Below are 14,450 nucleotides of genomic sequence, written 5' to 3'. Positions count from 1 at the left end.
GACTTTTTTTGATAATCTCTGTCCACTCAGTTGGTGTATCTGCTCTGTTAATTATTTAATGGAGATGGGGGGGGAAAAACCCCAACTGCCCTAGAACTCTTATTCTGTGGGAGTAGGTCCCTTTGGATCTTTGTGCAATTGCTGGCTTCCTTCCCCAAACTGAGTGTTGTCCCCACCATTTTTCATTTGACCTGAATAGAGCATAATGTTTTTACTGGCTTCATGAAGCAGCTTCTCTAACACGCTCCCAACCTCCTTCATGTGTCCCCCATCACCACCACTGTGAGCAGTGAGAGTCTGTAGGGCATGCTTCAGTATGATTCATGTGGCACACTGAATGGTCCTGGGACAAAAGAGGACTGCTACAAGAGCCTGTGTATATAGAAGTTACACTTCCCAAAAAAAAAAACCAAAACCAAACTCCAAATGCCACACTTTGGGTAATCTTTTTTTCCAAGTTGAAAACAGTAAAACTTGTTTCCTGTTCTGAGGTGTGAGATGCCAAAGGCCCCTTGTAATTAGGGATTCATTCACAAGATATTTATCTTAAGCCATGAGTGAAACAGTTAGAAATGCTGTACAATGTGTAGCTAGGTTTCTGCTGGTTTTGCTTCAGTTAGAGGGACAAAGTAATTCTGAAGGATAGACTATAGAAATAAGTATCATAACAGCAGTTGCTTTCTACTTTTTAGTATGTAGCTATTTGGTTATCTTGTAGTTGGTGTGTAGTCCAAGAATCATGATTTATGGGAAGATGTGACAGTAGAAACTGTTTGTGAAGTAGGAAAACATCTAAAGCACCGGAACACATTGGACTGGAAATAAGTGTATTTTATGAAGTTGAGTAGTTTTGAATACTTCAGCTTTGTCTTTGACAAGCGTAAAACTTAGGAATTACACAGTGAACTGAAACTGGCCAATCTCACAAATGTCAGATACCACTTTAGAAAGCAAAGTATGCTTTTTTCCTGATAATGATAATCTTAGGAGAAACTAGGCTTTTAACGTTAGTCTGTATCCTTTTCTCTGGCTGCTGTCACTTAATACTTGAAGACTTTTTTTTTTCTAAAAGTGTGGTAGGTGAAGCAGCATAGTGAGTACTGTGCTTTGGGTCTGATTCTACCTTAGTTAAGACTTCTTGTTGACTTGTGTATCCTTTCACAAAGGGGTAGAGGAAAAATTCTGGAGCTGTGTACTCTTTTTGAGGAAGATTCAAAGGAATAGAATATATGAACCTTCATTTCCAGCTGAAATTATTTAGGTTTATAAATTCTGGCATGAAAAGCTAATAATAGCTGCTATTTTAATTGTTTTCACTGTGGTGAAGATCTTAGAGGGGGGAGAATACAGCAAAAATCAGTATCTTTATGCCTGTAAGACACTAAATGTAAAATTTGGTGTTTACTTCTGCATGTGTTACACTGCAGAAGCTGTTGGAAAGGTTACTACTAGTGATTTGGGGGGAGCAAACTAGTAATGTTTATGTTAAATCGGGGAAACCAAATTATGGGTCAAACAGCAAAGCTATATAATGTCAAAGTCTCCATACTAAGTTTTAAAGGCTTTTATTCAGATGGTAGAATGCTTCATATGTATATCTGTTCAAATATTTTATGCAGAATGTTTTAGGTGTTGCTAGTGTTGGAAGCAGGGAGTCAAATTTGGAAGGAAACTGTTAGAGATGCTTCAGATCTAGAAAAGTAGATGTAGGACTTGCCAGAAAAACACTGCTGTTGGTCTGTTTACAGTAGGATTGCTGACAAATCAGAGGGTAGGCATTCAGAGGAACAAAGTAGAAAATAATCCATGCTCAGTATCCACCCAAAAAAAGACCTTCAATTTGGTAAAGAGGTATGTTCTTTAATCACTTCTAAGTATAGAACAGAAAATGCATATTTTTATAAGGTTATCCGTTTAGTAGTTGCCTTGCCTTTTAGTGTAACTGAGCAAGTAATAAACCACCTTCAGACATGAGCAGTGTTAGTCTTGGCAGAAAATGATCAAAACCTGATTCTGGCACTGAATTCACTCAAGCTGAAAATACTTGTTACCCGGTTGTCTCTTGAAAGTATAGGTAGGTGGAGAAGTATCTTGCCAGGTATTGCAAACTTTGCTCTATTTCATTGCAAGATATGTCGGTCAACTTCAACTTCTTGGAGAGAAATTCTGTGAACTAAACTTCTTACGGCATACTGAAAGGCAAAGAAGTTGCAAGAGTTGTCTCTGCTTTGTAATTAGTGAGGGCTAGTCCATTGAGTCGGGTTCTGAAGCATTATGGTATATAGTGATGACTTTGCTTTTAGGACTCAGCCTCATTAGATCAAAAGGCATGGCTTATTTAACAGGCTGGAATGCTACTGGGAAACGTGTATCTTCTAGTATTGGCGATTTGAAATGGGCCATCCTAGAAAGCAAAGTCTTGGTTTGTATCTGAAGCACCAGGTAGTATTTCTGACTTACGCTGCAACTACTGGATGGCTTCTACAGGGCTAAAACAGATTTCTTAAGAAGGAAATTTTTTTAAAGCTTGTCAGTCTATGGCCCTCAACAGTAGACTTGTACATCAGGAACTGAAATCCCTTTTAAAAGGAAGTATGTTCTCTAAGCCTCTAAAATTTTGGAGTGAGCAGTGGGTTTACAAGGAGGTCAGATCCTTCCAGTTGTGGATTTCTTGAGTCTTGGTCCTAGTATTGAGTTCAAATTTTTTACTTCTGTAGGGATTCATTCACAGGAATATATATAGACAGAATTTTATTCGTATATAGAAACAATTTATTTCCAAATCAAAACCATAAATTTTACATTAAAAGTATCTCCATATATTTGTGTACATATTAGTGTACATATTAGTTTTTATATGTAATGTATGAGTATATATAATAAAAATAACTTTTTAGAGATTAATTGTCCTTTTCAGCATGGAATCAATTTACATTGTTGGACTGATCAACAGAAGCTTAAACTTTTAATGTCAGATGTTAAAACACTGAATTAAATAGCTTTGAATTAACACAAACTGACAATATAGATTAATACTTTAAGTATGACACTTGAAAGTGCCACAGAATCAGCTTTTTTGAAAAAATCACGATGTGGTTTCAACCTAATATCTTAAGTTGTCTGTTATCAGACAGGGCAAGTGGAGTATTGTAGTTGGTGTTTCGAACCTAGCCACGTTGGAGTTCCCTGTCAATGCAATGTAGTGAATGAGCAGCTTGAAACTTTGAGTGGACAAAGGTGAACAGCATCAGCAGAGCCATCATCTCTGATATATGACATGATCTTATTTCTAGGATATCTGGCTAGCATGGGCTTCTGCTAATGGATTAGATGTTGTCTAACTCTTTACATAGAGCCAGTTTGAAAGATGTGGAGTCTTGTTTAAATTGACTTTTTTTTCCTCCCTAGTTGAACCTGTTGTGAGCTTAATGAAAGGACCAAATCCTTTAATAGATGGTGCTAATAGGACAATAGCAGCCACTTGTACAGCAGCCACTGGAAAACCTGCTGCAGAGATTGACTGGGAAGGAGGTCTTGGTGAAATGGAATCCAGCTCTACTTTGTTTCCAAATGAGACGGTCACAGTTGTCAGTCAGTATGTGATTGTTCCTACACGATTTGCAAGAGGAAGACTTATAACTTGTATTGTGAGGCATCCTGCTTTGGAAAAGGAGATAAGATACCCTCATGTGTTGGACATACAGTGTAAGTATTCTGTAAGGTAGTTACTATTTGGTATGTATCTTATAACCACCCTCTTTATTGGTGTATACCTTCCACAGGAACTGCTTCAGGAAAAACAAGACATTAAAGCTGTATAGAAAAGCACATAAGAGGTAGGTTGGTCAGGAGTAGAAACTTAAGGTCTCTGTATTTAAGGAAAAAACCCCACCTGATCACGAAGCTAGAATACTATTATGTTTCTACTGTTTGTTTTGGGTATTGGCTCATGGGTAAACATTACTCATGTTTATATTTAACAGTGGAAAGATTACAGACAAAATAACAAACGCAGTTGATCTGTAAACTGTTAATAGTGCCTTACAATTTCAGCAGTATTAAAAAAGAATTCTAAAGAAGATTCATGTTTAAGATGACAAGTTGAAAGTGGTCTCATGGGGGTCAGTAAGTTATTTTCAAATTACTCTTTAAGCTTTTTTCCACTCCAATTTCCATAAGGAAACAAGAAAATATATACATTCCTAATGTTTGTTATTTAGCTTCAGATTGCTCATGTAATTCAAACCTATACTAGGCTTATTGAACGAATTTGTGTCTTTAAACCACATGAAGTGAGAACACTTAGAATGCTGCTTAAATAAAAGCAGTTAAGACAAAAAAAAAGCTTTAGGCGTGTGATCAGTTTTTTGTTTGTTGATGCATAGGTGACCAAACCGAGCTATTTTCAAGTTCTTCCTTTTGTATCCTGTCTTAGCTGTCTGCTGCTTTAAAGTTCCTAAATCAGATATCTGCTAGTTCAATCAGAAGAAATGTAGTGACTGTAAAAACTGAACTTTGCTGTTTTGGTTTGACTAGAAACTCCTGTGGGTTTGTTTTTGTTCTGTTTGGTAAAGAATCACTTATTTGGGCATAAACTAGTGACTAGTAGTGGTTTATTTTGTCAATGTTGAAAGGAAGTTCTAGATTGAAGTGCCACTGATAAGAAACGGAAGTGAAGATTCTTTATTCCCATTATTGTTTCAAAGAGTGAATAAGAGAATGGAGTTCCATATCTAAAGTGAAAAAAGGGGACAAGTTGGTCTTAAACTTATTTTTCTTCAAAATTAGTGCTAAGGCATGTTTCAGAACTTTTAACAAAAAATGTATTGTAAGCAACACAGCAGCAAATGAAAAGCAGAGACTTTATGTCTGTGTTGTCTAGTCTTCTTTCAGTCTTCCCTTATGCTTACGGGTTTTGCAGCTACTCCTCCATCTCTGCTGTAGGAGCTTATACCAAATCCTACTACTTCTTCTGTTTGCTGGGTTCTGAGTATTTCAGCTGGGTCTCTCCGACTTATCTGAAGTGACCTCCTCGCTTTAGAGCCATAACAACATAATTCTACATTATGATGCCAGTGGATAACTGTTAGCCTTTTGAACTGGCATTTGTGAAATTTTTTGTGATTTACTAACTACCTGGCTTCTCAAAATGCTGTTTCTGATCCTTTGCTATATCTTGTTAGTGAGAAGTAGCTCTAAATTACCATTCCTCACTTCCAAAAAGCATTAAACTATTTCTTTTCTTCTGAAAGTCCTCTCACTTCCCCAAAGGTCTGCAAGTTTGCTGAAAAAACACAGTGGGACAGTTGCACTGATTAAAACAACTTACTGTTCTTGCTCTAATCCACTGCTGCATATTATGCTGTAGGTTGGAACTGTATTGGTGTTCTTTTTGTATTTAGTTGTTGGTTTTTACATTTAAAAAAACCCAACCAGACAAAAAACCCCCTGAAAAACCACCTTTGCTCCACTGAGCTGACCATTACACATAATTCATGTTTAAAGAAAATACTGTGATTGTTGATAGGTTAAATCTTTTTTTGTCAGATGCCCCAGAGGTTTCAGTAACTGGCTATGATGGAAACTGGTTCATTGGAAGAGAGAATGTTCAGCTGAGATGTAATGCTGATGCAAATCCATTACCTATGGAATTTATGTGGACCAGGTAAATATTTATAAAAAGGACCTTGCCACATGATTAAAGTGGTATAACCTCTTAGCTTATAGTAAACACCTGTTTGGAAAAGGAGTATATGACTTGTATTGGGTTGTAATGGTATTATCCAGCCTTTTAAAAGGAGGATACAAGATGTATGTATGTATGAATATAGGTGAGTGGATACCTGGTAAATTTACAAGCCTGAACAGTTTGTCGTTACTCTCAGGATAAAACCTGTAGTTACTTAATAAAATAGACTAAACTAGGTATGTGGCAGTATATAGAATAAAGCCCAATAAATCTTGTAGGGATCCAAGTAGTATTTCTTAAGTTCTGTTTTATTATTGAAGTAGTTTGTAAACACTTAAACAGACTTTTCTGTATTTGCATTTTAAAATCTGGAAATTACAGTTGAGATGGCAAATACTGCTTACTGAATTACAGAATTTGTCCTGTTTTTGAAAAGTGCTCAAGTGGTTGCCAAGACAGATAAATGCAGTGTTTTGCATAGTGGTGGAAGCTAAGTCTTGAACACATGTCTCTAGTTAAAAAAACAAACAAACAAAAAAAAAAAAACAAACAAAAAAACCCCAAATCTTACTTAACAGCCACATTTCATGAATATATGGATTGGGTGGGTCCTACTCTGAAATTCACTGCTTTGGTTTTGCAGCCATGGATAGACTTTGGGCAAGAGACAGAGGAAGACAATAAAAGCAAGCATAGATCAAAATGTGTCCTATGGGGGGCGTGGAGTTAAGTAAACTCAGTTGTTTTAAATTGATTTGTTGCTTGTAGAAACAAAGGAAATAACTTTCCTAAGGACAGTGTAAATTTATATGTAGCTATGTTATAGTGCTTTTGTTGGTAAAATCACAGGAATATTTACTGATGTGAAGCTGTAATCTATTTCTGTACCTTCTCGATGGTAGATATAATAGCACATAGGAACAGTAGTCATAATGTCGTTTGAAAAATTGGCAAGTTTGGAATTGCTTGATGACAGTTTCACGTGAAAATAAAATATTCCTATAACTGACTCGGTTCTAGAAGCAGCCATTGAAATCTTAAGTCAGCATTGCAGCTAACTCTAGTCAGAAGAGCATGGCTACACTAGAATAGGTTTAGTAAAATGTATGCTTTGCCTGTGTGCTACAGTAGGCTGCCATCACCATCCCATGATTAGCTCAAATTAGCATAATGAGAGATTTCAATGCACGAAAGTTACTGTGTTTAAAAAAACGTGCCAGGCTCTCAACAGCAGTACTGCTTGTTTCTTCAGATGAACTGGGTTCTCAGTTCTCTGATTTGAATTGTATGTAATAACTGATCAATACAACCTCTTCCCAGTTCCAGGAGAAATACTCATTCTTCTTTAAATATATTTAAAGCACTTGGCAAGCTTCAGAGGTCACTTCTAGACTTCTAAGGTTAAAACGGAATCAACAGAAAAGCTTAATTTTCAGTACATTTTTGTTTGAGCAACAACAAAACTCATCCAAGAAGCTGTAATACTGGTGAATGAGGAACTTCAGTGGGTGTGTAAGGGGGGTGTAGTGTAGGATTCTATACAAGAGAAGGGTATCTTGAGTGTTCGAGGCAATGGAAACTAGCTATGTTTAAATTGTATTCTGTCTTGCTAGTTTCAAATTATAATAGTTTCTAGAACTACCATACCAAAAAATCTTTATCCCTTGGAAGGAAAGGTGACATTGTATTTGCTAGGATAGTGGTATTTTCATGGTCAATATTACTTTGAAATGTTGCGCGTGGGAACTTTGTTAGAATAGAGCTTTCAAACCAATTTACTACTTAATTTTTTTTTGCATAAATACTTCTTAATTCATAGTACTAGAAGTACATGCTAAATCACTTAACTTCATATGGCTGAAGCAATTCTGGGCAATAATCATCGTCAGCAAAGCAATGGGAATGTTGTCTGGAACCTACATTTGTTGAAGAACATGTTTACTGTTAACTGTGGGGTTTTTTTTCCATTTGAGTACCTATTTTAGTGTTGGGGGTGGATTTTTTGTTTAATAATACTCATAAAATCATACTTGTTAAATGCTTCTAAGATACTGAGAGCTGGTGATCACATGCTTGAATATTGGCCTGGTCCTGCTTAGCTGTTAATGAATGCTTAAATAAAAGCAAAATAGGATGCAATGGCATGAAATTACACAGGTGTTTAATGGGCAGTTGGCAGCTCTGTTAAATCTGTTGCAGTGCCTTTCCCCTTTCTCTGTTGTGCTTCCATGGTTGTTACTGCAATTACATGCAGAATACTACATGGAAATGGTAGATTTGAAAAAGCTAGTTGATTGGAAACAATTTTTTTAACCAGTTATTTCCCCAAATGTATCAATAAGCACCAGATTTGTCTTCAGTGCTGTAATTTAGATGGAAAAGTGTTAGAGCATGAGAAGAGGCAGATTGAGAGGGAAGAAACTGCTTGAACTCTTGCAGAAATCATACTCAAGATGTTCTGTAAATGAAGGGTGTACTGACAGAAATATTTATTGTAATAGCTCAGCTAGATGCAAAAGAACAGGTTTTGTTCTTTTAAGCAACAGCAGCTTAAGTGCTTCTTAGTTTGTTGTTTTTTAGAGCTTGAGTTAGATTATTCCTCTAAGCTCTGAGATAATGTTTTCTTAGTGGTCATATTGTTCATTCGTAGACAGCTTGCTAGTGCTAGTGGATTTGACATTTAGAGGATTTGGCACAGAAATTAAATACTAAATGTTCAGGTGGACACTGAGAATATCCAGTGAAAGCCCACTGATAATATCAGAGCACAGTGAAAAGTTCACTCAACTATTGCAAATATTATTTTAAACTACTTCTATTTAGACTTTAGTCATGAAGTTTCACAGTTGAAATGTAATTAACTGTTTTGTTTTAGATTGGATGGGCAGTGGCCTGAAGGGTTGCTATCTGTCAACAATACTCTGCAGTTCAGCAGCCCGTTGACTTACAACTACAGTGGGACTTACATCTGTAAGGTGACTAATTCCCTTGGACAGAGAAGTGATCAGAAGACTATCTATATACTAGGTAAGTATTACTTCTCAGCAAAGACAGTACCTTAACTTGGAATTTTTTTGGTCAATGATTGAAATGGCGAACTGAAGAACCAGTTGATGCATAAAACATGTATGCCTTTTAATTGTGTGAAAAGCTATTGAAAGTATGGATTTGAGAGCTACAGTAAAACTTGGGATTAAACTGACTCTTCAATAACAGCAATGTACAGTGAAAATTATTAAGGTTGAGGTAGTTCCCATAGTGCTAGGTTATTACTTTCTATTGATGGGTGAATTATTTTTTTCCCAGTGTTTACCTGTTTCACAAGACACATTGAATGCAATAAACAGTACCTTGTCTGTAATGAATTGGAAAAAAAGTGTTAGTGGGACCGGAACAACTGCATTCAGAAAAGTCAAAGATGCTGTGCTTTAAAGAAGTTAGGGTTATACTCTGAATGTGTGTTGTACTGCAGTTACTACTTGTCTCCTTTTCACAGGATGCAGATATCCAGTAATCATAAAGTTAAGGATCTCATGCAGAACTCTTGCTGGTCTGCTTACTGTAATATGGATAACTTGTGTGTCTGTTTAGCACCACTGCTGTTGGAAAACATCCTTGCATCTCTCAACACCATGTAATTAATGTTTTGTTATGACATCTCTTTTGTGAAAGAACAGTGTGACTTAGGGCATATGTGAATAGTGATGTACAATTGTGAAAAAGCTCTCCAGTTTTCCTTAATGGATTAGCTCAATTAGCTAATACGTAGCTTGATCAGTAAGTACTAATACATTATCATTTTTTTAAGGAAAATAATAGACACAAAAATTATAACTTCATGGTGTTGCTGCTCTTCAGCAGGTTCTTGACATCAGTGATTCTACAATGTGAATTGTCAGAACGCATATTGGCCGGGTACAGGATACAAACGTAGATGACTTCTTCGTAAGGACTTAAAACTAACTGTGAACACTGAAGGGTTTAGGTGAGAATGAAAAGTTAAGATTAAAACCAAAGGTACAGGATGTTTGAAGCCACATCTGTCAGAATTCGTATTTGATAGTTACCTGCATCTTTAGAACAAAGGGTGGTGTTTCAGTCTGACATAGCTACACTGCAGGCCATTGTGGAAAACTAGTAAGTTCTAATTAACTGATTTTATTAACTGGCTTTTGGATGCTTGGTTCTAATGCTTCCTTTATGGAGGAGAACTCGTGGTTCTGTAAAAGTCTCAAAACAAAGAGATACTGTAAGAAGTATCAACCAAAAGAAAAATAAATAGAATATCATCATTAAATAGGATGAAATACTCTCCTGGAATGTAACTTGCAAATACACTTGCTTAGAAAATGTATACAGTTTATAGTTCTCTTCTCAGCCCTTTTCTGACTGTAAGGAGGGGGAAGTTTTTTCAGGTCTACTACTTTTCAAGTTGTCAGTTCTGTGAATATGATCTGCTGTAAGTAGAACACATGCTTTTTGCCATGACTGTCATGCATGAAAATACAAGGTTGTCATTTAAATTGTGTGACTAACAGACTAAAATGGGTTAACTGTGAAATCATATATAATGTTTCCTAAAATTAATCAAGTTTTTGAAAAAGCAGGATAGACATACATGCTAGTTGAGCTGTGATGATGGCTTATGTTCCAGTCTATGGCAAATGCAGCATAACTTAAACTAGCTTATTGCAGAGATAGTTAAGCTACAGTAGATGGTCTCTGGGGTGAACTGATGGATACTGTTTATGTGTTTGCTGCTTCTTGTGCTGCAGAACTTTGTTTTGCTGTAGTAATAACTTCATTGAAAATAGCAAAACTTTGCATTTTTTAGAGAGTGCCAAAACTGAACCTAGAGAACCTACAGGGTCATGGTTCTACAAGTAATGTACGCCAATAAAAGCGAATACTTTTGTTGACATTAAATTAATTTCAGTTTTTTAAAACTTTGTATTAATCTTGGAGTGCGTGGCATGATCAACATCTAAGAAAATGCAGATGATTTTTAGACAGAATAAATCTGGTGCTGCATCACTACAACTAATGCTCAGAGAAGTTGTACATATCAGTTTAATGCTGAGACAAGCATCCAGCACTCTGCTCTAGATGCCTTAGCGCAGATTATACTAAACTGATTTAAAAGCACTGAGTATTAACTCTTACTATGAGACTTGATTAAAATGAGATAGTTGAGGCACTTGTAAAGTATAGCACCTGTATTGTTTTCAGAAATTAATATTAAGCACATTTTATTGTAGTTTTAACAATAACTTTTCAGTGTGACTGGCTCTTTAAATAATTGAAGTGCCCTTAAAATTATGCAGGTGGGTAAATGACTGTGAAATAGCAAAAACATCCATCTTAATAATTCAGTTACTCTCCAGAGGGAACATAGAGACTGATCTCAGGAGTACAGAAAATAAGACTGAAATAGTGAACTTTAAATCGAACTGCTTCCCATCTTACTATTTGACTTAACTGAGCAGGTATTGTCTAGTAGTGGTGAACATGGCACCGCTGTACTGTAGACCAATCATTTAATTAGCTTATTTTTCTGTCTTAGCTGTTTTCCACTATATAAAACTTGGCAAAAACATAAAGTGAAACTTTGAAGCTAGTAAACAAAGCTGTATTGTCACACAGTCTTCCAAACTTTAATTGTGAAACTGTCAGAGAATTTATGGAGTTAGATTTCTGAACAGTCAAGATGCTGGTACTTGTAAAGTTGTTCTAACTGCTAGGAAAAAATAACTATTAAGTTGAAATGTGGTGTAGGGTTGGAATGTAAGCTGAGCAAGAACTGCTCTTGGTCCTAATATGCATTGTTAAAAAATAAAGCTGTATTTTTAATAATTTCTGTAATGCTCCTAACCTGTATGTTAATACTTGTGAGGTGGAACAGGGAAATATGAGTAGTAGTTGACAGGAACTAAATGGTAGATTTGCCAGCTTTTAGTGACAGGAGATGATACATATTTATATGGATAGGGAAATACTAAAATGGTGTCTGAAGCTAGAGACTTTTTATAATACTGGTTTTAAGCCATAGATACCTCTGTTATTTCTTACTTGTTCAGTGATACGAAGTTAAACTTGGTTTGTATAGTTGTCCAAGTAAGGCAAGTCATGCTCCTCGCAGAGTTCAGAGGTGAGAAAGTGTTGTTGAAGTTCCTGACTTAGTCCTACTGCAACAGGTTTTCCAAAACAAGCTGTGAGCTTGACATGTAAAGCACTTCATCTTGTAATATAGATTGGCTTCGGTTTTTTACACAAGGAATTGAACTTGATTTTCTTGGCTCTGTGTTCCCTCACCTTCATACTGTTTGCTGAGGCTTCGCCTTTCTCCATTTACGAGAGAGAGGTGACCTGTGAGACTCGCGTTCAGGTGGGAACATACTTGCTTCCTCTGTCGTCTTTTCAAATGACTGCCTTTGGAAGAGACTTTTGTTAAAAGTAAAGTCAGCCTTTGTTAGCCAGCAGTCCTAGCAATTCTAGGGAGATGTGACTTATAAGTACAGCTGTACTCTTGTAGAGTGGATATTGTCAGGGTTAACGTAGCAGAGGGTGGTCATCATTTTTGCCTTTGTTTCGTCAAAACATACAGACCTTTCTTCTTGAAGAGAACTGTGAGACAGGCACTCTTGTCTCTTTTCTAAAGTGTGTATGAGGAGGGATATTGAGAAACTGCTTGCTTCTGCTGTACAGAAAAGGGGGTCCAAGGATACCCTAAGTTGTTAACTTGCATGCTGCCTGGTATAGCAGGCTTTGAACTTACAATGTTGTTGCCAAATATTTCTTGCAAGCTTGAGGTTGTGTTGATGATAACAGTTTTTTCCCTTGTGTCCCAAAGAATGCAAAATGTTCTGCTTGATGTGTGGAAATCTCAGCTAGAAACTGTAAAAATACACTGAACTTTGAAAATGGATGATTGATGAAAGAAATTGGTGATTGCTTCAGGCTGATACCAATCTTCACATCTATCATGCCCCCAAGAGTGAAGGGGGAACAAACTGAAGATAGTCTGAAGTAAAATGTTTAACTCCACTGTGGAACCTGTATACACAAGGCACTTTGTGGGGAGAGGGTTACACAGTGTCCTTACCCACTGCTCGACTTTATAGTGGCAATAGTTGGAGAAACAATGATAAATTTCAAAATCATTCAATCTCAGACATTCACAAAGCTGCCTTTTGTGGGAAGGCTACTTTCCCTGCTGTTAAGGGAGTTGCTACATAAGCTTTTCAGTAGTTGAAAGAAAGGGCTGTGTTTGTAATGCCCAGCTTTCGTGGAAAACACCTGGAAAATAAGTACTAGAGGGAAAACTAAGTGTAGTGTACAAGGACCATAGTGTTTTGAGAACATATTAGAGCTTCATTTGAAGTAAAGAGCAAATCTTGTTTTTCTTGGTAGAAAACTACAAAAGGCTTGAAAACAAACTAGAAGAACTTTGCATTTTTTTTGTGTATGGAGTGAGCTGATGGGTTTACTCTTTCATACCAGAAAATAGGTTTTTGTGTTCCTCAGTTACGTCTCCTGTCCTACTTGAGAGTGGTAGCTATACAATAATAGAAGATGATTTTTATGGGTCTTCACTTGTCCTCATCATTGCTACAGGGTATGTGTAATAAGGATTTGAACAGGGCCCAGAACATAGTAAGACACAAATGGAAATCAAGATACGTTTAACTTAAAAACAATTTTTTTCAGGATTGCTGCCACTTTCAGCTCCCTAGCCTGCATGGATACTTTGATATATTGTTGTGATTTGTGCAACAACACAAGCCTAAATCAGTGAAAGGGCTGAGAGCTGCCAAACGCTGGGTCTTAAGTAAAATGTTAAAATAATCAGTAGGAAATTGATGCTTTTGAATGAAGTACCATTTGAAGCAATTAACTTAAAATAAAAATTATGTGCTTAATGTTTTGTGAAAAGCATTAAGAACTCGAAGAAACAGGTATCGGTGATAATGTGAAATGTTATAATTAAACAGCTTGGTGGTATGAAAGAATACAGTCTTTCATACCCCAGCAGACAAGTGGTGGTTTCTTCATGTGGAGGTAACATTACGGATGTGATCTACAAGCAAAATATGGAGTAGAGTTAAGGAACTCTGGCATTCCTGGTCTTAATGTTGTTTTCTATTTTGGAAAATTGCTTGGTGCAGGAAATTAAAAAATCAGTTTTACATTCAGGAAGCTCTGGGTGACATCAGAAGTTATTCATGTGTTAGTTGTAATTGGCTTTATAAACAAGGAGGGATGATTTTAATTTTGTCATTCAACAACAGCAAAAGGTACTGATACAAATAGAAAGAGTATTAGTGGGCATGTGTTCTAGGAATACATACAAACAAACACTGAATTGATATATTTGCAATGAATTTTAAGATTAATATGTTAATAGTGCTTGTAGATAACACAGCTGGACAACCTAACAACTGGTGGATGAAACAGAAGTTTTCAAAGAAAAGCTTTTTGTAAAACACTGCTATTTTAATATATTAAGAGTGTAATTGCCACTGTGTTTTTCACATGTGTGATGGTTAAACTTGCCAGGATGCAAATACTAAATAATTGTGAATGTGTATTTTATATTGTGGATGTAGAGGATATGACGTAAGACCTCAGTATCAGAAGGAAGTAGATGAACAATTACAAAGCCAGTTTAAAAAAAAATAAACTATACATAGCCTGGAAGAAGGTATTTACTGATACTGTCTGAAATTGTATTTTAAGGTAACAAATCTTGTGTCTAAAGCAA

The 14,450-nt window shown here is 36.3% G+C and overlaps 1 protein-coding gene across 1 annotated transcript in view; it reads left to right on the top strand.

The window, feature by feature from the left end:
• Positions 1-14,450, top strand: part of NECTIN3 (nectin cell adhesion molecule 3) — a 50,526-nt gene that overhangs the window by 33,710 nt on the left and 2,366 nt on the right. Inside the window, exons 3-5 of the mRNA XM_086463458.1 lie at positions 3,409-3,705; positions 5,548-5,665; positions 8,565-8,716. Of these exons, the coding sequence (XP_086319584.1) occupies positions 3,409-3,705; positions 5,548-5,665; positions 8,565-8,716 (567 nt within the window). The remainder of the gene's footprint in view (positions 1-3,408; positions 3,706-5,547; positions 5,666-8,564; positions 8,717-14,450) is intronic.

Source organism: Leptosomus discolor, chromosome 1, assembly GCF_034619465.1.
Source record: "Leptosomus discolor isolate bLepDis1 chromosome 1, bLepDis1.hap2, whole genome shotgun sequence".
NCBI lineage: Eukaryota > Metazoa > Chordata > Aves > Leptosomiformes > Leptosomidae > Leptosomus > Leptosomus discolor.
This window is presented reverse-complemented; position numbering and strand designations above follow the sequence as displayed.